We start from the raw sequence: 27,642 nt of genomic DNA, 5'->3' as shown, positions 1-27,642 counted from the left end.
CCATCAATACCGATGTGGGATGGCATCCACTGAAATTCTACTGCTTCACTGTTCCTATTTAGTTCTCTGATATCTCATTTTATTTTTGACACAAGAGGAGGCTCAGAGTGGAGATGAAGAGCTATTCCCTCTATAGGCAACTCAGAATCAACAAGAATGTAATGATGGCCTTTGTAAAAAACTCAATTCTAGATTTCAAATTAGACACAGCCCCCCCCCACACACACACAAAAATAAAAGACTTCTGCATCAAAGTCTGAAAAATGTTGACCCACTGGAATCAACAGTTTGCAGTATACACCTGCGCAAGCAGCATTATTCATTCTAGAGCCATCTGTAAATTTGTGTATCCATTACGGTTCAGGATAGTTGGTCAAATGGTTTTCAATTTCACTGCTCACTATTGGGCAATAACTATCCTGAACATCAATGGATATGTGTACACTAATTATTTAATATAGCTAATCGAATTATCAAATCACCAAAAAAAATATTAAGAAGTTGATATCTTTTAAAAATCAATGCAGGTAGGTTATTTAATTAACTAATATAATACTAGGTTGTAATGAGATGTTTTGCATTAAAATAAATATTTCAATAACCTTCATCTATGAATCATCATATTAGTATATTTTCCTTTCATAATTTCAACTTTTATTTACAGGACAAAGAGATACACGCTCATTTGAAATGGAAAATTTTAATAAGTAATTTAAATTAAAATTAACAAATTTAAGTTTATTAATTTGATATACCAGTTCTCAAATTGTGAATGCATAAATAAGCTCTGGAAATGCAAGTAGCTCTCGAGAAAAATTTGGCAATATAAGAAGAAGAAAAACAAAAAAGTTGCATAGAATTTTTTAAATGAATATACTTTCCTTTGATTGACTGCTGAACATGCTTGCCTATGTTGACAAACTATTATTTTCCTTGAGGCATGCATTACTGAATTTTGATATTTCACTTAAGGCTTATTCTTTTGATACATTCTGATTATCCGCAACCCCATGAAATGCTTCCAACTGATTGCGACTTTATGAATTGACAGAAAAATGCTTATTTGGTTTAATTTTACAGCTCATGAGTACTGTTATACTCATAAAATAATAATGAAAATGATTATTTTATAAGAAACAATTAAATTTATGAGGAAAACAAAAGTCTGTAAGGTCAATATTTATATAATTTTAGTTGACGCAAAATGATAGATAAATACAAAACAAAGAAATCCACATGTACTGAAACATGAGTTTGGATTAGCTATCATCGCATATCTACTCTAACCCGGCGAACAAACTGGCTGCATGGGTGTTTTCATGATTTTTCACAGGTATAATGTTTATGCAGTACCTTGTGGATGCATACGCGAATAAAGCCGGTTAAAATCACCGGACACTGGTAGTTTGGTCCAACTTTCGAATCCTGGTGAATGGGCTGGCTGTATGGGTGATTTCGTGACTTTCCGCATGTGTAACGTGTACGCAGTATCTTGTGGATGCATACATGAATACAGCGAGTGCAACTCAGGTAAAATCGCTGAACACTGGTAGTTCGGCCCAAATTTCGAATCCTGCCAAAAGAAAGACGGCGCAGCCCGCTGCATTAACGGCTGAGCGGTAATCACTGTATTAGTAGTTCGGTCCAAGTTTCGAATGCTGGCGAAATTTAACATGTGAAATCTTTTAGATATGAACACTGGTAGTTCAGTCCAACTTTCGAATAAAGGCCAACGAAAGCGGGCTTCAGCAAGCTCAGCTAGCGGGCTTGCCTGCTAGTATCTACTCTAAAATATTACAGTGACAAGGCAGTTCTCCTGCCCAAACCTAGAGATGCATATAATCATTCTTTTATTATTTTTGAAGTACCCAAATATAAATCTAAAAAGGCAATTTTGCTATAAATAAATAAGAAGATAATCACAAAGAGCATACTATACACATAAAATTCTATACATTTGTCTTAAACTAAATATTAATTATATGATCATCATTTAAAAATTGGCAATTCTACTTTAAATTTTTCCTCATTTGATAATAAGTATTGATCTAGAATCAATACTCCTTGTCAATGCCATAAAAAAAATTTTTGTTCCTAAATTCCAAAGGCTCACACCCCAATCAGCTAGTCACACCCATCTTCTTAATCGTCCCACTGTAAATACTGATCCCAATGTTAATATCTTTAATAATAATATTTCGGAGGATCAGATGAAAGTATTAAAATATATCTTCAACTTTTTACATCTAAACCTTGAAATCCTCAAATCATTGCCCCTATTGAAAAGGCTTTTAAATTCTTTAAAATTTCAGAAACAAAAAAAGATACAATCTGCCACTTAATTATTCATAACAGAATTTTAATAACAAATCATTTGTTTTGAATCTTAACCAAAAGAAAATACAGGCCTTATGTGAAATTTATTATAATTTTTGAAGCAGATAAGGGCGGACAGATCATTATTATGGACAAATACACATATATTGATGGAGTAACAAAACTGATAACTGAAGGCCCATACTGCTCGATCCCTAAAGATCCTCCATCTTCTGATTTTACAAAAGCAGCTGATAATTCTTCTCATTTAATCCAAACTCAGTTTAAAAAATCACTTAATAATTGTGCTAGGTGTTATGCTCTCCCTAATGCCCACAAAATTGGAATTTCCTTTCGACCTCTAATTTCCAGCTTAGGAAAAGCCGTCAGATCCTTTGGCCAAATACTTCATTTCCATATTTTCTTCTTTGCTTTCTAACATTATTCACAATGTAAAAAATTATTCTGAAGTCGCCATTAAATTTAAACATATTTCTCTCTTGCACATCATTATGTTTTCTTTTGATGTTAAATCACTGTTTACAAATGTTCCAGTCGAAGGAGTACTAAAATGTCTTGAAACTAGACTTTGAGAATTATATTTTGCACATAATGAAATTGAAGAGTTAATTTCTTTTAACTTAAGTCTCTTTGAGTCAGACCTACTTTATTTTCCAAAATGAATATTATTGCTAAATTGAAGGATTAGGTATGAATAATCTTCTTAGTCCCGTACTTGCTGATGCTCTATTTTGAGGTCAGATTATTTGAAAAACCATATTTTCATCTCTAAATTCGTAATCAGATGACAAGTTCATACTTTTTGGTGGTAATAAAGAAGATTTATCGCAGATTTTATCTATTATAAATTCAACTGACTCCATCCAGTTCACTTTTAAAACTAAATCTGACAACGGCCTTCTCTTTCCTGATATTCTTATTATCTGCAATGAATCTGATTTCAGCACTATGGTAAACCCTTTTCTATTTGTTTGCCATCAAAGCATCAAAGCCTATGTTCCCTATCAAAGCAATTGGCTTCTTTTTACTGTTATATATTTCACGCTTCTGGAGTTTATTTTTCTGAGCTTTTGCTTGCTAATGAACTCAATTATGTGAGATCAGTTGACAACCTGACCAAAGTCTCCCCCCCCCATGTCATTGATAAAGGCCTTTGAAAAATGTTCATCTTGTCATTAAAGAAGATGTTCCACAGTTTGAAATAACATTAATAACCTTGTTGTGCTTCCATTTCATCCTTCTGTCAGTTACAAAAGTGCAAATTCCCCAAAAGTTCAATTTTCAAATCATTGTTTTGCCTATCAATAAAATCCTTAGTTTGATTATTAAAGATGTCATTTCTGACTTTAATTCATGGGGACTTCATTGCATATTTTGTCATTGTGGTTTGAGATATATCGGCCAAACTAAAAGAGTGTTAGAGTTTTGCATCAAGGATATAAATCTTGTGTCCAAAAAATAGACAAGTTTTCAAAAGCTAATCATAGAAATTTAATCATAATTTTGACTTTTGAGTCTGCAAAAATTATCCAAAAAGCTTTTTCTTTCGGTGAGTTGGACTTTCCTGAAACTTTTCACACTAGCAAAAGTTTATCTTGTTTAGTTAATGACTTTAAATTCAATCCAATCCTTCTTAATGCTTTTAAAATTCTATTAACTTAATTTTTCAATTTTAGTTACTATTTCTGCTGACAGATGGCACTACCTTCTCGTTCTCTTTACTCATGTTGGGTATGAATACAGCTGTGGCTTTCCCTTCATTGCAAATGTCTTGTCCTGTTGGCCCTTGAAATTAATAGTCTTGTTAAAACCTACAACAAACGCAAGACTTTTACTTTGTTAATTTCATGCATCTTATTTTTCCTGTTCATACCATCATTACTAAGATGATGGAAAGGAAAAAAAATGCCTGTTTTTATAGATAAGTTTTTCAATAAATTAGAAATGATCTCATTTCCTTTGGTAATAATTTTAAAAAAAAAAGTACCATCTGCAAAATTTTATCACAGAGGTTAGTCATTTACTAACACTCTGTTTAAAAAAAAAAAAAGTTTAACAACTAAAACTTTGAAATATTCTAATGACAGGGAGCAAAAAAATGTAAATGCTAGATTAATTCTGCCAATTAAAGCAAGGAAAAAGATCTCATTACATATAGCATTACATTTTTCATTTTGGTTAATTAACTTTTTGTTAATCAGGAAATCTATTTTAAGAATATAAAATCATGATTTATATCTGCTGATATCGTAAGTTTTCTCTTTGCTTTTACATGACTGAAGGGTCTTCAAAGTGATGTTACACAATTAAAAACATGTGTTTACTTTTACAAATATCCCATAATTAAGTGTTAAAATCAATTTTTACCAAATTTTAAAACGTCAAACAGAGCATTACTAACATATTATTCATAATGCTATTAATCATGACATAAGGAAAGAAACACAAGACAGAAAAACTATACCTGCAATGTAAATCAGCACCACCTAAGTCTTCAGAAGATATTTCTTCTCCAGTTGCTGCTTTCACCTGGATAAATAAATCTTGTATTATAAAATATCATAATTTTTTTACATCAGAATCACTAATGTCTGCAAGTAAGATGCAAGTCAAAATAAATAATGTAATCTAACAGATATAGAGATAACCGTACTACATACAAAAGACAACATAATTATTATTACAGAATACAAGTGCTTAGTTTCTACAAGCTACTTTAACAACTGAACATTTTTATTAAAGTGGCTTAATTATTTAAATTACAAAATGAAGTAGCGATCTTGGATTTATTTTTATTTATGCACACAATAAAAATACATCTTGAAGGAGTTTACATTAAAAACTACCATTGCTGAAGGAAGGGATACACACCCACAATGATTTTACTGTCACACTGAACCAAAACTTTACCATTACTGTCCACACTGAACCAAAATTTCAATGTTGATGAGTAAAAAGATCACAGCTACAGAGAAAAGCTGGTACATAGAACCATTTTTTATATTCAAAATAAATCATTCATTAACCATCTCATAAATCTCCACTGTTTTCTGGTATTCATAAGAAACACCCTGGCAGTTTACTTCCAGCTAATGACCTCCGATAAATTTAAAGCAGCGTGTCAAAGAACTTACTGAATGTGCTATAAAGTTATGCTAGGTTCTTTGAATACAGCAAAGCACACAGGGGGTTATCTGCCTAAGGGAGAAGATGTCTTCAGAAGAGCTGTTAAAGAGAATTGGCTCGAATTTCCATCACACATGAAGAAAACCATGAAAACCAACCAAACAATGAATCTGTTCACCTGGAATCAAACCTAGGTCAAACTCCTAGTATTCAAGCAGTCTTAATCACTCAAATACTGGTTGAGTCAAATGTGCAATAAAACCTCTTGCTGTAAAAATATATTCATGAATTTGAATACTGTTTCTTATTAATAAATTGAATTTAACACCTTACAACTGAAGGCTGAAGTCAGAGACAAAGGATTTGTAAATACAATAAATTAACAGAGAAAATTAATAAAACATTTCAAGTACTGGTACTTTTTGTACCATAACTCCTCAACAATAAAGATTTCTTTTAAATCTGTTTTTTGCCTTCACAAAAAATATACAGCATAAATATACAGTCTGGCAACTAAAATGGATTTTTTTTTTTTTTTTTTTTTTTTTTTTTTAATGACCAGTCTATGGGAGGAGAATGCAAACCTAAATCAGAATAAATTCAAGACTAACATTTAACAGCTAAAAATATAATAGATTTGAAATGCATGGAAAAAAGTAAATTACTGTTAAGAGGCAGATGGTTAAACATTGATAAGGTATGTCTTATAAATAACATGAATTAGATGCATTATTAATTATATCAATAAGATATATTATTAAAAAATAAATTACTAAGTACAGGTACTGTATCTAGATTGTTTAGTTAGTTGCTTAATTTATGCCTAGTAGAATGGATATTTGTGAGGTTGCATGGATGATAAATTCCTACATAACTTAATGATGAGAAAATGGAAAGAAATTAACTATAGATTTCTATTGACAAAACTTTGGAATGCTTTTAAAATAAGAGCATTAACACTGCATAACATCTGATAATGCACATTAACATTATATTTTTTAAATTTTTTAACTAGTTGTAGGGAAAATAAATGGTAATTTCATTTGATAGATTGTCAGATAATATTTAATAATAATGTTTTTAATAAATTTTTTAACAAGCACACAAATGTTTTCCACCAAAAAGAACAGCTCAGCATAAAAATTTAAAACATATTCTTCCCTGAAATAAAAAGCTTTGCATATTTGTGTTCCACTGAATACATGATTTCTGGTACTGTTAATTTCCCTTACTTTCCAAGCCAGATCTGAATAATTTCCTTGCCCCAATATACTAAACTAGTTATCTGTTAATTTGAACAACAATAATTTTATATGTTTACTAAAAACACAATAAAGTAACTGAGGACATTTCTTAAATTATAAAAAAATCTATTTTATCTCATTCACTGTAAAGTATATGAAAGAAATACTCATAGAAGATATTCAACTATACCATTCAGAAAAGAAAATAAGATTTTTAAAGAGAAATATAAAAGTCTCATATTCCCAAAGAAAATTATAATGATATATTACTCACTATTAACTATTAAGGTGTTTTAAAAGAAAATTGAGGAGTTAAGAATTATAATTATATCAAACTGGTAAAAGTGTTTAATTAATAAATTTTATTTACTATAAAATATAATAAATAACACAATGTGGTAACTAAGTTACTTCACTTATTTCTTTCTTAAATGCACTCAGAACTCTAAGTATTCTAATAAAAGAGTTACATTTTTATAGAGAAAGGCAATTTACATTTCTATAAAGAAACTCAATAATACGTGGAAAGAATCATTTTAGTTGATAAAACTACATCTATGAAAAAAATTTCTTCCAGAAAACTTTAAAAGATTACAATAACTTTCATTTATTAACTATAAAATATAGAGATACCATTTATAAATTAGTTTTTAAACTTAACATATGGTCATTATATGTCAAAGAGAATTACATGCAATATTCTGCAAAATTAAACAGTTTGATAACGGAAAATGAAATAAACTTAGACGACAATGCTAAAAATTGTGCAATGGAGCACCTTTTTCAATTGAAGAAAACTATAATAGCATATTTTTAAGCAAAAACTAAATATAAATGGATAAAAAAACCCATTTGAGTACTATGATAAAGGAACAACTTATTGGCATATCAATAGATTCGATGTTAAAATCCAAATTTAAGCACAAGTAGCTCCTAAATTTTTGGCTGTAGATCCATGAAGTCCTAGAAGTTTCTCACACAGCTATAAACATTTTAATGCTATTTGGAACAATATATTCAAGCAAAAAATCTATCTCGACATATGTGACAAAGGTTCCAATTTTCTCAAATTTTTTTTAAGAGTTTATAATTTCCTTGACTTTTTGCTGATAATTTTTTATTCCCTTTGTTTTCCAGGATTTTTCAAGAGAATTTGTATGCATGTTGAATTAACTTCTTTGTAAAATATTTAAATTTTTTACAAGAAAAAATAGGAAATGGTATCAAAAGCTAAAAATGCTTTCAAACAGATCAATTTATTGCACTTATTTTTCCCTTTATTCTAAATATATGAACATTTTGAAGAAACAAAAGGAATATGGAGGACAAAAGATATATGGAAAAGGAACAAAAGGAATATGCATGTCAAAAGGAATATGGAGGTATCAAACTTGACATTAAACTGACTGTTATGTATTAATTCCATTTCTACACCCTGATGTACTTATATGGGTTTCAACAGTTCTGTTTCAGTTTGATCTAGAATGCATTTAAATAATGCTAGGCATAAGAACAAACATGGATAATTTTATTTTTCATCTTTCCTGCTTCAGTATTTTACCTCATGCAAAATATTTAATTCTCTAATTTCATAGCTTGAAAAAGAGATCTTTCGTGGAGAACATATATGCACACATACACATATCTATATCCAAAAGGCTTAACTTAATAATTTAGTAGAAGTAGACTAAACCATCCTAGGAAAATCTGAAAATGTATTACAAGAAACCTATCACATTTTAAAAACATGAAGCAAAAGTTAAGATGATCCCACACAATTTTTTTGTTGGAGGAGGGGGGGGAATTATTTAAAGTGAACTTACTAATCATATTAAAATTTTATAACATATTTTAGATTATTCATATTTTTATGCTTCAGACCAATTTCTCAAGGGGATCTGAAACATTAAAACCTGAATAATTCAAGAGAACAAGATCATATTTTGTTCTGCATGACCTTTTGAGCAATTAAAGAAAAAATAATAAAATAAACAAAATGAAAATGAAAAGTTATATACAATCTTTACAAGCCAAGCTCACAAAGTTTGTGATTACCCCAACATGAAAATGTCTTGCACATATAAAATAATAATCCTTAAAAATAGAAATTACCATTAAAAATATAAAATACAATGGCAAAGAAATATATATATAATATGTAATAGGATGACTTGTAGAAAGCTTCAACAGATTGCTGATGGTTCTTTGCATTGTAACTTGGAGAAGCTTTACTGTGTAGTTAGAAAGATGACACTTCAAAACAGACGTAGCCGCAAATTCCACAAATAATTTTACTCCTTGATAACTAATTCTTAGGATACATATTCCTTTTCATTGCACATCCTCATTGTACACCTATACACCCCACAATTTTATGCAGATTATATTTTTAGAACCATGGATAATAGATAGCAGAGGTTAAGAGTCAGTGTCAGTGAGCTAAATAGCATCTTGGGTGCAAGGCAGCTGAAGCTAAAGCGTGCACGTATCCAATATGGAAGCTCACCAAGAAAGGTTTTAGTTCTTGAAATTTTGAGTTTAGTTCCGAATTAGCTATGCCATCAGCATTATGCACACCATACAAGATGGATTGATCTAGAAATAATACAGCACAGAAAACTTATTAGAATTTTTTAATTTTTTCCTACAAAGATCAAATAACAGTACTTTCTAAAAGTATAATTTCACCGTATAAAAGTTCTCTGTACGATGATTTTATGCATGTCCTTGTCTACAGAAACACATTTGAAAAAATTCATTGAATTATTTATACTTATTTGCATTATTCACAGCACTCTCAAGTAAAAATTTAAAAATATATAACCACGATTTTCATGCAATCTATATGATAAAAATATGTGTGAGTCTGTCTGTTTGTTTGTGGCATTATCTCCTCCAGTACGGCCAACAGTTGAGCTTCAAGAGCGGCGAGGAGTTCAGTTGAGTCCCGGATTCCAAAAATTCGAGGGAAGCATTGAATTCCAAAAATTCGAGGGAAGCATATCAATAGATTCGATGTTAAAATCCAAATTTAAAGATAAACTTACAGTAATCGGAAAATGTTTCATGTGTTGAGAATTTTTTTTTATTTTGAGAGAAATTTTTATCAGCTTTATGCTTATATTTTGCAGTATTCGACCATTTTCATTGTCGAATGACTTTAACTAGCTATGCTATTAATTAAAAACTTGGAAAAATGGTAATTTTTGCACTAATTTTTTCAATTGGCAACAGTCTTGCACGCTTGAAATAAAAATCTGCTTTATTTCAAAAAGTCTGGCCACTACTCTGTTAATAAAAAATTTGTAAGTTTGATAAAATATGAAGTAAAAATAAAACTGCCAAACATTAAACATATTATTATTATATAAGGTCATATATACATGTTGAAGAAAGCATGCGACTGCATGTGCCATCACTGTAAGTCGAAAATTTTCTCTTACAACATCAGCATTTTAAATAAATAGCCGCTGTTGGCAATTTTATGTTTCAGGTTAGTATAATTGATATAATATGTTATTTCCCCATTAATTATTTAATTAATATTGAAAAAATGTTCTTACATTACATTAAATTTAAATCATAACGTCATATGCATTAACGCGAAATGTTGAATTTTTTTGTTTCCTAGTTTAGCAATACAAAAATTATTTACGTATTAGTTGTTGCTTGGAAAGAATAAACTAATTTCTTTTACACTGAAATGTTTTCATACATTTGTTTTCAGGGGTATGTAGAACTTATAAATTTTGCTTTGGCTGCAGCCTGTTCATTTGGTGAGCTTGCCCGCTAGTGATATTTATATTTATTTCTAGTTTTAACCAACAAGATCAATGCTTATGCATTTACAGATCTTCAAATGTTATAGAATATGATATGAAATTAGCTTTGTCTCCACTTCCTTTTCCTTCCTACAAGGAAGTAAAAAAGGGGGGAATATTATTTTTACAACAAATGCAAGGTCAGAATTTTTACATTTTGAAAGCAACTGCTTTATGTTGAATTTTTATTTTCAAATTTTCCTTTTTTAACAAAAACTTGAAAATAACATTGTAGAGACATTAGGTTAATTGGAAAAGCCAGAGAGATGAAAATTGCCTTTGCCAGGAATCGAACCATGGACCTCTGAAATACAGGTTCAGTGTGCTGACCACTACACCACGAAGACACGCTAGGAAGGCGGAAGAAATACCTTACAACATGCTGCTACATGGATAAATATTATGACTATCGACCCATAATTGATAAATACATTGCCAACCTATGACACTCAAAAATCAGGAGATTTTTCACAATGTTAAAAAGACTTTTTAAATGATAAAAATATAGTTTTTAATAATGAATTAACTTTAAATAGTTACTCATTCTTAAATGCAAGCAACACAAACGTACCTTACACATAAAAAACTTTTTTATTACTTGCATTGTTTAAGAAAAAAAAGACACTTTAATCAGTTTTCGTACAAACGTTATAAACAGTGGCAGATTTTGCTTTCGTTAAGAAAGAAACTTCATAATTTTGTTCATGGCAATTGCCACGTAGGCCTTCTTTCACTAATAAAAGTTTTTCTAGTGTGTCATGACTAATATTAGATCTACATTTAGTCCTCGTTTTCGCAACAACACTGAAAATCCTCTCACACTCTGCATTATTATGGTGAACTGCCAAGATGGCCAACATAATTCTAGACAGTTCACTATATTTTAAAATTCCATCAGCACCTTTCGGTTCTCCAATTAAACTCCACTGGGTGTCAATCCTAGCTGATTTTCTAACTTCATCCAAGTTTCCTTATTGTAAACTGCAAAATTGCGACTGCAATATTATCAGTGGCAACATCAATATCATTATCTTTCATGACTAAATGAAGTAACACATGAAATCTGTTCAAAAAGTACCTTATATCAGAAAAAGATGCATTTGCTAGAGCAGAAACATCAGCAACTTTAGCATGCAAAATCACTTCGTCGTTGACTAGAAATTTATGTAGTATGTAATCACATACTCAACAGAAGTAACTTCTCACATGAAGAATAAAACTTATTTTTGTCCTCTTCTGAAAGTTCTTCCACTACTTTTGTAGTTGCAGCTCCTATTACCAAATCTTCATCTTTCTTCTGATTTTCTATTTCACCATAAATCACATCATATATAGAATAATTACAAGACAAAACACAGACTGGTTTTACAAGCCTTGATAAAATGTCTTTAAACAGATCATAAATCATTGATTGCAAAACATGAATTAATGGAATCCTGCTTTGTAGAACTGTGTTAATATCATCGAATGATGGCAGAATGAATTGTAAAAAAAAGCAAAAAGCTTTGTTAAGGTCCGAAGGAAAAAACATAAATATTCGTTCTTCACGAGATAAACTTACAGTAATCGGAAAATGTTTCGTGTGTTGAGAAATTTTTTTTATTTTGAGAGAAATTTGTATCAGCTTTATGCTTATATTTTGCAGTATTATTTTCAAAACTGCCAGCTGAATTGCTGAATGGTGCAGAAATTACTTTAATTTTCTCAAAGCTGTTTTTAACAATGGAAGTAGTAACTACATCTCCATTTACTTTAGGTATTTTATAACTTTCAATAGAGCCTTTTATCTTAACTCTCGAAGCATTTACTTCTTTAAAAAATACAAGTGGGTTTCATTGATCAAGGATTCTAGATAAGCATTTCTTTAAAGACAGCCAGTGTGTACACACATTTAAAAATTTTTCTCATTTCAGTATTATGCAGCTGTTGGAACTGTTTCAATTTTTCCTTCCTTTTAGAAGTCCTTTCAAGATAATAATAAATATCAACAATGTGTTCATCCACATTTATTGGAAAAAGAAGCTGCCCCTTTTTCAGCTGCTAAATTTAAGAGGTGCCAGGTGCACCTCATAAAATGCCTGCAACACCAGTCTTCAAGCCTACCATTAATCGGCACCAAGTGCTAAGCAATTACCCAGAGGGACTGCATTTTCTTTTAAAGTTTTAATAATTAGCTGTGCTATATTAAAGCCTGTCGAATGTCCTTCTAAAGTGGGGACAGAAAGTAAACTGCACTCAATTTCTGAAGACTCTGAATTAAAGAAAGAAACAACAATTGGATACAGTTTTGAATCGGTATTATTGCTTCCATCCGTAGAGAGGCAGAACGGAGCTGTTTTATTGCAATCAATAACTGAAGATTTATTTTTCAAACCCATTTTTTTAACAAATGCACATGTTTTGGTCCTTGCACTTGAGTATTTCTTGGTGATTTTACTATTGGGAAGCATTTTCTAAATAAAGCTGCAGCATGATCCAATGCATTCAGTGGCAGATTGTGCTCCAGTAAAAAGGCAGAGAACCAAAATTCTGCATTAATAACTTTTGGGTCGGTCCTTTGTATCCGAAGAAAAATTTAATTTTTCGTTTTTTCAAAACAACTCATGTTGTCCTTGTGTTTTTGTGTACGCACATATTTGAGAACATCCGCCCTTCTATCATGCGAAATCAAAAAATTGCAACAACAGACGGTACACATCGCAAATTTATTACATTTCCTTGGGGAAATAATGGAAGGAAAGTCAACTGTGTACGATTTTTGAAACGTACACAAGTTTTTTTACCTTTCTCACAGACATAACAAAAGATGATAATTTCTAAAACTATTTCTCAAAGGCACGTGTACTCGCACAACTCAGTACAAGATGAACGAAATAACTAAAAAACATCCAAATAACAGCCTTGAGCTTGCTTTATGCTCATTGGCTAATATATGCCAGATGACACGCAGTGGAGTTCGATGCCCATTGAAGCAGAAATTCTCATCTGATTCACAAGGTTTTGTTTTAGATATTATCTAGAAAAAATTCAATTGCTTTCAGACGTCTAAAATCCCCGCCCCTCTTTTTGTGTGTGTGTGTGTGTGTGTTCATATAACAATGGATTAAGCCAAGTTCCAATAAAACTCGTAAGAAATTTTAAGAATAAGAAAAAGTCGGGAAAAATATATTGTATATCAGGTTGGCGGGAGAGCAGTCGAAAATCGGGAGTCTTCCACTTTAATCGGGAGAGTTGGCAACTCTGTAAATATTATAACTACTGCATGGGAACTCTTGTTAAAAATATCAGATTTCAAATTTTGTTGGCAGGACCACTTACACAAAACAAGGAAGAAAAGAGCTGAGATGTAAAGAAACAAACATCTAACAGTCTATCTACAAGTTAAAATAACTGCCAAAATCTGCATTACCCTATTTTAAATGTCAAAATTTGTTAAGATGGTTTTATATACAAAGGAATAATAGAAATAATAAATATTAGTTAGAATTTATAAGCATTCAATAACTCACCAAAGGTGGGCCACCTAGAAATATTGTTCCTTGCTGTTTAACGATAATGCTTTCATCAGCCATTGCTGGAACATAAGCACCTCCAGCAGTACAACTGCCCATCACAACAGCTATCTAAGAATAGTGAAATGCATTTTAAGTCACACATTCATTATTAATAAATGAAAAATGATCAAAAGAGGCTAAAAGTCAAAATTGATATCATTTGTCATGTAACAACAGCTAAATTTTTATTTAAAAAGTTAAAAGTAAGTTATAAAAACAAAAGACTCCCATTTCTATCAAAATTCATTACAACTTCTGCATTACATTTCATATTTGTATTATGTTTTTATTAATATCATATCTTTATACATAAATATTTAAAATTTTTTTATTTAAAAAACTTCATTACCATGGATTTGCTCATTCATTCACTATTTTTTTAGTTAATCTAAATGCACAAAAATTAATCACTTTAAAAGCGAATGTGATAAATACAGCAATAAAAAATGTAACCTAGATATAAAAGTTTTAAAATGATTTTACAGCTGCACTAGGAAATAATTCTTTTCACTTAATTCACATCTACAATCTGTTCATCTTTTGAAACATTTTGTATCATTATAATAAAATAAACTAAAAATATATATATATATATATATATATATATATATTATTTTTTTTTATTTTTAAAAACAGTATATTCAACCGGCTGGGGGGAAAATAATAAAACTGCTACAAAAAACAGTATGTAATCAAATAAGCTACGTTATTTAAAGTATTCTTACATCCCTAAAAGTTTGCTGGTCACCATTTAACTACGGCTCCCAATTTCGATTCAGTCCTCTGTGCTCATAGATTCATCTGAACACAGAAATCTATCTAAGTGTTTTAAACCAAGTCTAGCTCCAGGCATAGGTAAAACAAGCAGCTGCCCAGGGCCCTAATTTATGAAAAAGACCAGGTAACTTGTTTTCACAAGCAACAATTAAATAAAGGTATTAATATGTTTAATTTATATGACACACTAATTATACTGATTTCCTCAAGTGCTGAAAATGCAACAGCTAGGCTTGTTTTAAACAATTCTGTTTTATCCATATGGTGACAACAACTTGGATATGGGCTTATTCCTACTTGAACATAATTATGTAAAAAAAAAGTATACCCATACAAAACTGTTTTATTGATATGGATATTGAAAAATGAGTGATCTGCTGACAGCTCTAGCTTCAACTCTAAGAACAAACTGGAATATCAGCTGCCAGACATGCCAATTCACCTGATATCAAAACAAATTTGACCATTGCTCTTTTGCATGAATGGTATTCACTTCCAATTGCAGTATTAAAAAAATTAGTGCATAGCCTTCCTCATATACTGGTAGTTGTAATCCGAGTAAAAGTCATAATATCATCGCATCAATTCCTTACTTTCTTGCACAAATAAACAATATGCCAAGACACTTCTGGATACATAAGTTGCCTAGATACTTCTAGATATATCAGGTATTCTGACAATTCTGATTTTAAAAAAATGTGCTTCACATTCATAAAGCTTAGCAGACAAACTAGCCTAATATCATGTTCATTGGAAGAGTTCACATTCATTTTATTCCACTGAAGTAATAGTTGAATATACAACTCGAATGAACAAGACAACTTCTGTCCTAAGGCTGCCACTAAACGCCAATCAGAATTAAGTGCCGTCCCGCCACATGAACAATCTACCATGTTGCGACCCCACAGAGCAAGGACAGACAAGGCAGTACCAGTACGGTCCCTGCCGAGCCTTACTCTGTCCCGAGGACCCTCAGGCTTTCTGTGAAGTTTGTTTGTTTGCCCCCGTGGTTGAGACTGCCTAGGTACAGATCCTAACCAGTACTTTCCAGGGATTTCCCTGAGTCAACCCCTGGGGTGAAGTTGAATATACAGTAGAACATAAGTTAACAAACAAAATTTCTAAATGAAAAATGTCTTGGATGACAAATGATATCTCAAGATACGAAAAAGTTAACTGGTAACAAATAATATTCCAGCATACATTTAATATGGTGGAGGAAATACCTTTCCAGCGATGAGAAACAGGGATGAGAAAATCATGTGTGTGATCCCTGTAAGTCATTGTTTTCAAGCTTTTACAATGAGTCACACGATATTGTCTGACATCGCAGACGCAATAATTTGCTTCAATTGACAGTACAAGAGACATAACTTCACGATCACTGTCAAGAGATTTTACATTCCAGATGTAATGAATCACAGGATGTAAAATACTACTGAAAAATTAAGGAGGCGTGGCTAATTCAGTCGGCAGATTTTTTTTTCTAACCGAACAATATGCCAGAATGCTCTTGAACTCTCCTCTACAGAGACCACACTACCTGAAAAATGGGGAAAACAATCAAGGAATTCGAAAATTGACCTAAAAAAATTGGGGAAAAGTCAGGGAATTTAAATATTTAGTCAAAATCTGGAAAAGTCAGGGAATTTCATATGGTGATCCCCAAAAGAGCGAGTTTTGTGCCAATGTTGGAATCAATCACTTTCTTGCAAACTGTTTTGCGTGAGCATCATTCAAGCAGCTGGCCTAGAGGCAATTTTCACAGCTCCAATAAGATTGTCTTTTAGAAAGGCAAAGCGAGGCTCCAGTAACCTCGAGAATTGAGAGACTCACATGTGCATATTTAGTGCATGTCAAACTAAAGAATATACCTTCCCATTCACATAAAAAACAAAATCAGTTTAATCCTAGTACACTGGATTTGGTGCCATTTTGAGGAACAGTAAATCCATCATTTTGGTGTTGGTGACAATTTTCAAGATCGTGTCTAGGCTGTTGTTGCATATACTAGGATTTTATTGCGAAATCTTTTACACTTTCTTTTTAACAAATGCCTTATTTGCCATTTTGCAGTAAAATAAAAAAACAGTAATCAGTCATCTAGGCTAACCATTTTATAAAACAATGTTTGCCAAAAAATTTTATATTATTGTAATTCAATTTTTAAGTAATTAACTTTATTTTAAGATTATTCATATCTTTTAATGTTGCTTCTTCCCTCTAAGTTTATTTATTATTAGTTAATAATACTTCCAAACTTCAGGCAATTTTCTCTGGCATAATCATGAAACTAATTCTAGCAATATGATGACATACTATGATGAAATTTAATGCACACATTTTTTTCTTATGTATGCTACTAAATAAATATAAACTACTTATGTAATCATAAGTCATATGTAATTGGAAAATTTTTGTGTTTCCAAGTGGTTCCATAATTAATTTACCTTTCAGGACAGCCAACACATACTACATGGATAGACTGAAATTTTCTTAAAATACACCTGGGAAAGTTATGGAATTTCATTCTCCTGTTTGAGTGGCAACCCTGTGGTAAGCAACCTCATAAATCTACTAATCATTATATGGAGTCAGAAAAGCTACCTGCCGCCAGTTACTTACAATGGTAACCATACAAATCATGTTATGGCTAAGAAAATGTGAGATACAATTTGATCTGCCCACAATTACCAACCATATCACAAAATGTTCGCATACTGTAGCAAATTTAGACTCGTCAACTTTACCACATGTCTCAGATTTAACCTTTTACATGCTACACTATGATCCAGGAATAAAAGGCACAACTAATTCATCAAATTCACAGTAGAATACACCCATAAAGACTATAAAACAAAAAACAAAATTGCAGTAAAAAAGTTTAACTCTATAATTTCCTGAATGTTCCATTTTTGGAACATTGGCAGGTAACGTTTCCTTTTTTTTTTAGCTTCATCAAAACAAAGTGTTGTATGACAAAGCTTTTAAAATTTCATGCCATAATTGTTCTTTACTAAACAATTGTTTTAAACAATTTGATGTGAAATTACTAAAATTTAAGTAAAACTCATCAAAAAAATTTACATAATTTTTATTTACATAAATTAATGTGTGTAATTATTGAATATTTTATAAGAAATGCAATGCAAAATGGATAAAGAAACAATAAAATCAATTTTACACTTACACAAGCTTGACTAACAATATACATAATATGTATAAATGCAATTTTAAAAATGTAAAATAACTTACCAATAAAAAGTAAAATATTTTATCCTTTAGAAGGCACGTGGGATTTCAACCAGTAGCACAAAAAATATAAAACAATCTAACACACTAATTTTTTGTAATCCTTTTTAGCAGTTTTTCAATGTCCATGGCATTGTGACATTCAGTGTCCATAACAGTGTATGTGGAGCTTGTTTTTGCATTCAGAATACATGTTTGTAGTGTTTTTTGGCACACTACACTATGCCCTTGTGATGATGAAACTATTAATGTGTGTCTGATTTTCTTGCAGACATCGACTGATATAGACAGCGTTGTAAATTAATCAGGCATTTGAGAATAAATAAATAAAATGTTTTTTCTAATTCACTTCTGGTAACCATAGAAATGCCAAGATGCGTGCACGTCAAACACGTCAACTATGTTAATCACGTGATATTCATTTATCCCATGATCCTCTTGTTCTATAGTTATTATAAGGCTTCTGTATGTGCTTGTATTAACAGTAAAGCATCCCATCACTTATATTATTTTAGTTGCAGTAGAATAAATATGTTATTTGTGTTTAAATCTGCATCGTATTATTTATGGATAAATCCCTCATATCATCATCAATAAAGTTTCAGAGACAACTGCCGCTACTGAATGCACAAAAGGTAAGCTGCTTTCGCTATCTTTATTCTTCATACAGTGTCCAGGTATAAAGTGAGTTCTAGCTCGAAGCAAATTCAAAGTAACTTCTCTTCTAAAATTCCTTGTGTTATTTCTAATACGCTTTTTTTTTTCTTTTTTAATGCCTGTGTGTGTGTAAATCAGCGTGTGAGATCCACCCAGCAGCCACAATTATATTCAGTCTGTTCATGCATAAGCTCCAGTATCATTTTTTGATACGAAATTTTTGGTCGATAACTCCGTTCATTACTTCATTACATAATTTTATAATGTAAGGTTGGGGAATATCAACTTTTTTTTTTTTTTTTTTTTTTAAAAAAGCTCAGGCATACCTTTTTGCTGTTCTTAAAAGTTTGTGAACAATAAAATTTGATGCAATAGTTACAACAGAGCTATCGTTCCAACGGCACATGTAAACTTCTCCCTCGCAATGGTAATCAAATTTTCCATGCTGAAATTTGGACATTTCTATTTCTGTTTTAAGAGGACATTGTTCTGTTCTGGAATCTCTTACTGTACCGATTGCCTTAAGCCTTTGTTAGATAAATCTGTCAGCAGACTGAGCAACATAAAAAAGTTATCGAAAAATACTTTTGTGTTTCTCTGGATTCTCAATAAAAGATAATTGTCTGGAGACAACTTTTGATCCAAGCGGTAAATTTTCATTTTTTGAACATTTTCCACTGTAGATAGACATGGCAAAAGGATAACCATTTACTAGGCAGAGCATTCAAACTTTGAAATGAAAGCGAATTGGTTTTCCATGTATGAACATCTTAGCAGAATGAACCATGGATTCATTAATACTCAGGTTTCAATGGAAAAATCCAAATTGACAAAAATTACTTTCAATCTATTCATAAAAGGGAGAGATTTGAAGCACACGTGGTCATTTATAACAAAAGAAACAAGCAGCTATTGGAGCTCAAAACAGGAAAATGCAGCTGAAACCAATTACTACCACCCATTGGAGAGTGAGATGAGACCCCCTTCAATCCTCTTCCCCACTTTCTTTAGAAATAAATGACACATTAATACCTCTCAAAAAAGAGCACGTTTACGAGATATGATCACTGAACATATTTAAAGCTAATAAAGAAAAATATACCTGTGATATCACTGATTTTGTGCATTATTACAAGCCAATGTTCCTTTTTTGGAACAATGCAGTTTTATGCAATAGTGAGTTATTGTTATTAATTGAATTTCTTTTACTAAATCATTAAACTTGTCCTTTGCAAGTAAGATCAGAAAATTTTGTGGTGAACTTGAATTTTTAGGAATTTTGCAGAATTTTTTCCTTAAATACTGTAAAAATTGAAAAAAAAAAAAAAAAAAAAAAGGCAACTTTTGGAAATTATTTACTTTTAAATACTCATATTTGAAAGATTAATTTTAGCACAAAAAATCAACCATACCTTCTATAATAAACGGTAATTTTCTCAAAATGACAGATATGATAGTTTATTTTTTAAAACATATTAACATTATAGCATTATAGCAAATCCATAAACTCTTATCAGAATTATAATTATGTGACAAGAAACCTAGCTTCCTTTCGAAACAAATGAGAGTCAAACAAAATACATGATAATTTTCTAAAAAATTTGTGGCTACAAAGACTTCCTTGCAATATGCAAGCAATTTTATCCACTTCGGATCCAGATTTAGTTAGTCTATTTCGGATAGCAGATAAGGTTTGGGAAATCACAAATCATGCACAACTATTTGCGCAGCATCAAATATTGAACAAAATTCAGATTTAAGTTCAGCACTAAGCTTAATGACTATACAAATAGAGAATCTCATTAAGCAAGTTGAAAAACTGTCTCAAAAACAGTACAATAAAAATCCAAGATATCGCAATAGCTACAATCATTCAAAAAGTAGGCAACACAATTTGCACACAAATCATGCCAACATTGTTGTAGTTATTATCACCAAAAGTTTAAATCTGATGCTCCTAAATGTATCCCTCCATGCTTGTTTCAGGAGGAAAACTAAATTCCAAAGCAAGTCATGGATACTGGAATAGCAGCTAACACTTTCCAACAAATTACACATATATGACAAACATGAAGTTTCTTGTAGACCCAGGTTGACATATCCTATCCTGCATTCCAATGCCAAAAGGAAAAAATATCACTGCTACTACGCTACAGCTATTAGCTTCAAATAATACTAAAATTAAAACATACAAGCAACTAACTTTAACTTTTGATCACAGGCAATTTTTTAAATGAGATTTCATAACAGCCAATAATAGGCACCGACTTTCTCACACATTTTAGATTTCTAGTTAGATTTTAGATTTCGATTTCAAAAAAAAAAAAAAAAAAAAAGTCCATACATTAAAAACTCTTGCTAATAGTGGCAAATTAGAGCACAGCACTCAACTGAATGTTAAGATCATTTCAGAATGCTCTCCATATCACCAAATTCTTAGACAATTTCCAGAATTAACTAATCCTTCTATTCATAGCAAAGCAATCAAACATGATGCAGTTCATTATATTGAAACAAAAGGACAACCAGTTCACTCCAAAGCAAGACAGCTCTGGCCCGAAGTTTATCAGGAAACAAAAATGGAGTTTGAATTTATGATAGAACAGGGAATTTATCAACTTTCTAGAAGAAACTGGTTGTCATCTCTACACATAGTACATAAAAAGGCTACCAGTTGGAGATTACAGAGCAGTTAATTCAATCACAGTTTTTGATTCATATCCTATTCCACGTATACAAGATTTCGCTCAATCTCTTCATGGCAAAACAGTGTTTTATAAATTAGACATTGCAAGGGCTTATCATCTATGAAAAGTACATACCTAAAACAGCAGTAATTACACCTTTGAGTCTTTTTGAGTTTCCTTACTTGAATTTTGGACTCAAAAATTATACTCAAACATTCCAGCATTTCATGGATGAAATGTTACGAAGACTAGATTTTTGTTACACATACCTAGATGACATTCTAGTATTCTCAGAAAATGAAACACTTCATAAACAACATATTTCCAAAGTTTTACATTAACAAATATGGACTTAAGTTAAATACTTCAAAATATGTTTTAGGGCTTCCAGAAATAGAATTCTTAGGCCATTTAATAATAAAGAATGACACTAAACTTTTACCTGAATGGGTAGATGCAATCCTGAACTTAAAAAAAATAATAATAATAAGGCGAAAGATGTAAGGAAGTTTTTAGGCTTACTAAATTTTTACCGTAGGTACTAAATGCATCTCTAATTCTTTCAAGTTGATGCATCAAACTGCACTGTTGGTGGATCTCTAAATAAAGTTGCTAAACAAGGACTCAAACATCTAGCATTTTATTCTAAACAATTACTGAGGCAAAATACAATGCCTATGATATAGAATTATCAACAATATGTTCATCCATTCGCAAATTTAGATACATGCTAAAGAGACATAAATTTATACGATTTACCGACCATAAACCATTAATATTTGCTTTCAAACAAAAACTTGAAAAATGCTCCCCACGTCAAACTCGTCAACTAGACTTTATTTCTCAATTCATAACTGATATTCAGTACAATAAAGAAACTGATAACATTACCTCGCATTCATAAAATTAAAATTATTGGTCCTATTGATTACGAAGAAATTCCTCAAGCACAATCAAGAGATGATGTGTTAAAAGAAATAATTAACATTAACAATTCTTTACAAATGAAAAAGGTTAAGCTTCCAAATTCAGAAATAAAATTATACTGTGATATATCTACTGGCATAGCAAAACCCTATATTCCCAAGGCATTTCGAAAATCGTATTTTAATTGTGTACATAATTTAGCCCGTCCAGCCATTTGAACAACATCAAAATTAGTTCGTAGTCGACATGTGTGGCCAAATATCAACAAAGATGTCACGAACTGGGAAAGACAGTGTATTTCATGCCAGAAATCTAAGATACACAAACATACTTCAACCCTTTCACAATCATTTAGTGAAATTTCTATGCAATTTCAACATATTCATATAAATCTCATCAGCCCACTTCCACCTTCCAATGGATTCACATATTGCCTATACACAGCTATCGATCAGTTTACTAGATGGACGGAAGCTATCCCACCCATTGATAATCAAGCTACAACGGTAGCGGAGGCCTGCTTTGGAGTGCCAGCTACTATTGTTAATTCATTGACAAGGATGTCAATTCAAGTCTTGCTTATTTAAAATTCTAACTAAATTCCTAGACATGCAATGAATATGTACAACTGCTCATCAAAGCAATGACTTAATTGAGGAATTTCACCATCCATTCAAATCCACATTAACCCATTTTATCCCAATTTATTTATTTTGTTCAAATTTGAAAAGAATGATATTTTCTAAGGTTAATTAAACCTAAACAAACTAAATATAACAAAATTAGACAATATTTTATATTTTATATAAGAAATCTGGCCCGTCCTCTAAATAGGACACTGGGATAAAGGGGATAAAATTTGCACTTACATGTTTTTAGTGTTTTCTTCAATGATGAAAAGTGATTTCCGTGTACAAATTTTACTTTATTCGACTAATACTTTCTTATTTACAAGATAGTTCACTTTTCAGATGAATTTCACTCTAATCTTGGTGGAAAGGACCAAAGCAAACTTGACAAAGTGTTTTGTCACATTTGCCACAATGTTTTTTTTTTGGTTTTCCTCTGCAGCCCTTTCTTTGACAATGACGCTGTTTTTCTCGCTTTAGTAAAAAATGACCAACACTATCTTTACGGATGTCTCCTTTTGCATCAGAAGGTACAGTCCAAATCCTAGCTTTACCTTTTCAACTTATCACAGCTTAACTTTTTCAACTTATAAGATTTCAACTTATCACAGTTTCTTTTAGATAAACTGTTGTTACAGTTCTTCGGAACTCCTTCAAGTTTAGAGCTTCATTTTTGTTCAGAGTCTTATCCAGGTGTTTACTATAGCCATATCCAGTGAACATATAAAAAGTGGCCAGAACCACTTTTTTCCACGAAATTTAATGGAATAAAGTCCAGCAAAACAGTCGGTGATCCACACCGCCCATATGTTTGTTGTAGAATTAATCAAATTTGGCATCTTTATGTTAACAGTATCTTTTTGTCCTCTCACTCGCCTCTTCAGATCAAAGAATGGTTCTAAAGTGCTGAAATTTGTAGCAACAGTGACAGTACTATTATCATTCCATCGCACCAGGAAAATCTCAGATTTCTCGTCAAATGCAAAATCAGACGTGCCTCTTTCTTTCTTCCGCATAGACTTAGATTCTTCTAAAGGAAGCTCGTGGTTTAGCCGATTTTCTCATATGGTTACTGTAGCTCGAAAACTCTGTTCATCAAGACTTTTCAAAAGATAAATTATTAAAAAAGTTATCAAAATATAAAGTGTAGATTGAAGGATTCACAATATTCTGTGTTAGTTTCATCACAAACCGAGTACCAAGAGGAGTATCATTTCTCGCATCAGATTCTTTATAGCAATAGAGAGAAAAATTGTAACAATATCCCTCGCTCCCACAGAGAGCCCAAAGTTTATATCCAAAACGTATAGGCTTGCCTCGGATAAACTGTTTCAGACTATTCCTACCATAATACATGACGATCATTTTATCAATTCTTAGATTTGCAGAGAAGTGTCCAAATTTCATAAAATTATTATTGAGTATGGCAAACAAAGGTTTTACTTTGAAGGATCGATCCTGGGCATGCTGACTGACAGTTCAGTTGTCCACAAAGTATAAATAAGATTCCAACTTTCGGAAGCAGTTTCGTGACATGGCATTTTTCACCAGGGTAATGCCAAGGTCTTCAGCATCTGACCAGTAGTCACGTTCGCAGGTATTTGAATGATAACCAGTTAGAAGCAAAATTCTGATAAAAACACGTATTTTGTTGACAGTGGTCAAATTGTGTTCGTGTTTTACATCTGTTGCATATCGCACAGTTTCTTTTACAATGAAATCATAGACTTCACTGGAATAAAACTGTTCAGAAAGCTCTGATGGAGTTTTATCTTTCAATGCAGTTTCCATCTGCTTGAGCAAGTCACTTGCAATTGATTCATCCTGTGTTTTCCATTTTGTATATTGTGGTGATTTATTCTTTATCCAAGATGACTGGTGTCTTTTAGCTTTTTTTCTACTCTTTGCTGTGGAAATACTAGAGCTTGTGGACAGTTCAGGCTGGAAACTATCTCCAGTTATAACCTCCAGAGACCCAGGAACATTGGTTAGAATAATCTCACCAGTATTTACTTCATTCTCATCCCCTTCATCTTCGTCAGTTAGTTCACTGGCATCTGGTGGTAACACAGCAATTTCAACTTCACTCTCATCTGAATAACTATTGAATAGTTCTAATTCTTCCTCTAACTTCAGAAACCTTTGCACTGACATAACTCAGCAGGGGTGAAACACTAGAATTTTTTTCTCTTATTTATAAAGAGGGAAAGAACGCGTCAATTTCGTACTTATCGTCCCATTGTCCTATTTAGAGGACAGTTAAAAACAATGCGCTAAAACTCACCTACCGTATATACCCGCGTATAATTCGATACCGATAAAGTACTACATTTATTCAGAATCATCTGAGAAAAAAAAGTAAATATACGATAAAAAATACCTAGGTAAATAAACAAAATCAAAATCCTTCAACGTCCGATTCATGGTCAGATTCGCCAAACATTTCATAGAACTCTTCTGTCATCATTGGCTCGTCATCATACATATTTTCAGTCTCGAACTCTGTACTGTTACAATCACTACTAGAGCCTTCGTCGTCATTTTCACTTTCAAAAACAGCATCATCTTCCGTGCCGTCTAGTTCGTTGCTAATACAACATTTTTTAAATGATTTTATAATCATTTCAGAGAGTATTTTATTTCAAGCATCTTTAACCCACTGAGCAATTAATGTAATATCGGGCTTTTTAATATTGCCTTCTAGAATTTGAAGTTGATCGTATATAGTAACCTTCTAGAATTTGTTCCGGAAAAGATTCGCGTACGTAAAATCTATCTGCATTTTCCCTTTTTAAAAGTTAAAAGAAATATTCAAAACAAGTTCAGTTATTGCGTGGGCTATTTTTTTTTTAATTTTGATGTGTACGCCTGTTAACAAAAGTATTTCATGAATGAACAATAACTATTATAAAGCCTTATACATACGTAAAAACTATCTGCATTTCTCTTTTCTTGGCGTGTTGGCGAAACTTTTTTTATTGCTCGATATTGATCGGTTGTTCGGGGGCCGAAAATTCTTTGGTTTAATCGAAACTTACTATAGTTAAAGTATGAAACTCTGTGATTAGTTCGTCACATAATTTAAGTCATGAAATTACTTCAAGTAAGTGACTTATTTGATAAGTCGTCCAATTTGAGTGCGGGAAGAAAACAACTGCATTATATAATGAAATTTTTGAACTTCCGATTCTTTTAATTTTTTATGGCCCTGCGTATAAGTCGACCCCCCCCCCCACTTTAAAGTCTTTTTTTTGTCCAAAATATCTCGACTTAAACGCGGGTATATACGGTAATAACAATAAAGCTTTCATTAATCACCAGGATGATAAGGAAAGAGTACTTTCACATACAATATACCCATCTGAGTGTCCAAAGTAAACTGAAAACGAATTCTGCTACCACAAAGAGATGATACAAAACACGCCCACTAATGCGATGAATAATCAAAATGTCCAGAGGTAGGAGGATGGGGCGAGACACATAACTCACACTAGCAGATGCTAATACATATCCCTACATATTCCAGCTGGCAAAATATTCGCACCAAGCAAATACTGATTTCTACATGCTATTTTTCAGCTGTCCTATAAATAGGACAGTGGAATAAAATGGGTTAATGTGTCACCCAAAAATGGACGGAAGTTTTACCAACTGTGCTACCTGGGTTGAGACAGCTCTCAAAGATACCATCGGTAGCACTCCCATTGAAATTGTGTACGGAACTACCATTAAATTCCCGGGTGACTTTTTCAGCACATCGAATGTTGCAACTGATCCTGTTGAATACATAGAACAACTTCGAAGTTGCATGCAGCAGCTTAAACCAAAAACAACTGGATCACATACAGCAAAAGCAGTCTTTATTCACAAAGATTTAAAAATGTGTTCACCTGTGTTTGTGCAATGCGATGCAGTACAATAGCCACTATAACCAAGCGACGACGGCCCCTTTAAAGTTCTCAAAGATGGTGCAAAAGTGTTAAAATTATCCATTCATGGAAAAATTAATTTAGTCTCAACTCTGATGCTTTGAAACCCACATCAGCCTATCATGCATTTCCCAGATTTTTTATGTACCATCACGATGATACTGGAGGGAGAGTATGTGGCAGACCCCACAGGGATGAGAAATTGTGTGTGCGGTTCCCGCAAGTCCCTGTTTTGACTTAGCAGACACAATAATTTCTTCCAGTTGACAGTACATGAGACATAACTTCACGACAACTGTCAACAGATTTTAGCGTTCTGCACTGTGTCTGTCATCAAAACCTTCAGATTACAGGAGAGCTGACAAACAAATGGTCCTTGTTTTTCCTCTGATATCATTTCAGATATAACGAATCACAGGATGAAAAATACTACTGAAAAATTAAGGAGGTGTGGCTATATCAGTCTGCAGATTTTTTCCAACCGAACAATATGCCAGAATGCTCTTGAACAAGAATAGAAGAGAAACACGCCAATGTGACAATCAAAATCACAATAACAACCTTGTATTTAGCGTACATATATTAAAACACTCAATCAATTTCGAGGGCAGCTAAAGATCCTTCCTCATCAGGAGAATGAAATTACTAGAAAGGGGAAAAAAGAAAAAAAATAAAGCATTGGCAAAGGAGTCTCAGAAACAC

General features: G+C 32.0%; 1 protein-coding gene across 2 annotated transcripts in view; it reads right to left on the bottom strand.

Moving 5' to 3' along the window:
- The window catches only part of Mccc2 (methylcrotonyl-CoA carboxylase subunit 2), a 100,037-nt gene that overhangs the window by 30,939 nt on the left and 41,456 nt on the right, over positions 1 to 27,642 (bottom strand). For both annotated transcript variants that reach the window (XM_035358029.2, XM_085827444.1), the window contains 2 exons: positions 14,038 to 14,151; positions 4,802 to 4,866 (listed from right to left, as the gene is read on the bottom strand). In XM_035358029.2, the coding sequence (XP_035213920.2) occupies positions 4,802 to 4,866; positions 14,038 to 14,151 (179 nt within the window). The remainder of the gene's footprint in view (positions 1 to 4,801; positions 4,867 to 14,037; positions 14,152 to 27,642) is intronic.

Source organism: Stegodyphus dumicola, chromosome 12, assembly GCF_044657685.1.
Source record: "Stegodyphus dumicola isolate Sdum_Otavi_A_Nest chromosome 12, ASM4465768v1".
Lineage (NCBI taxonomy): Eukaryota > Metazoa > Arthropoda > Arachnida > Araneae > Eresidae > Stegodyphus > Stegodyphus dumicola.
This window is presented reverse-complemented; position numbering and strand designations above follow the sequence as displayed.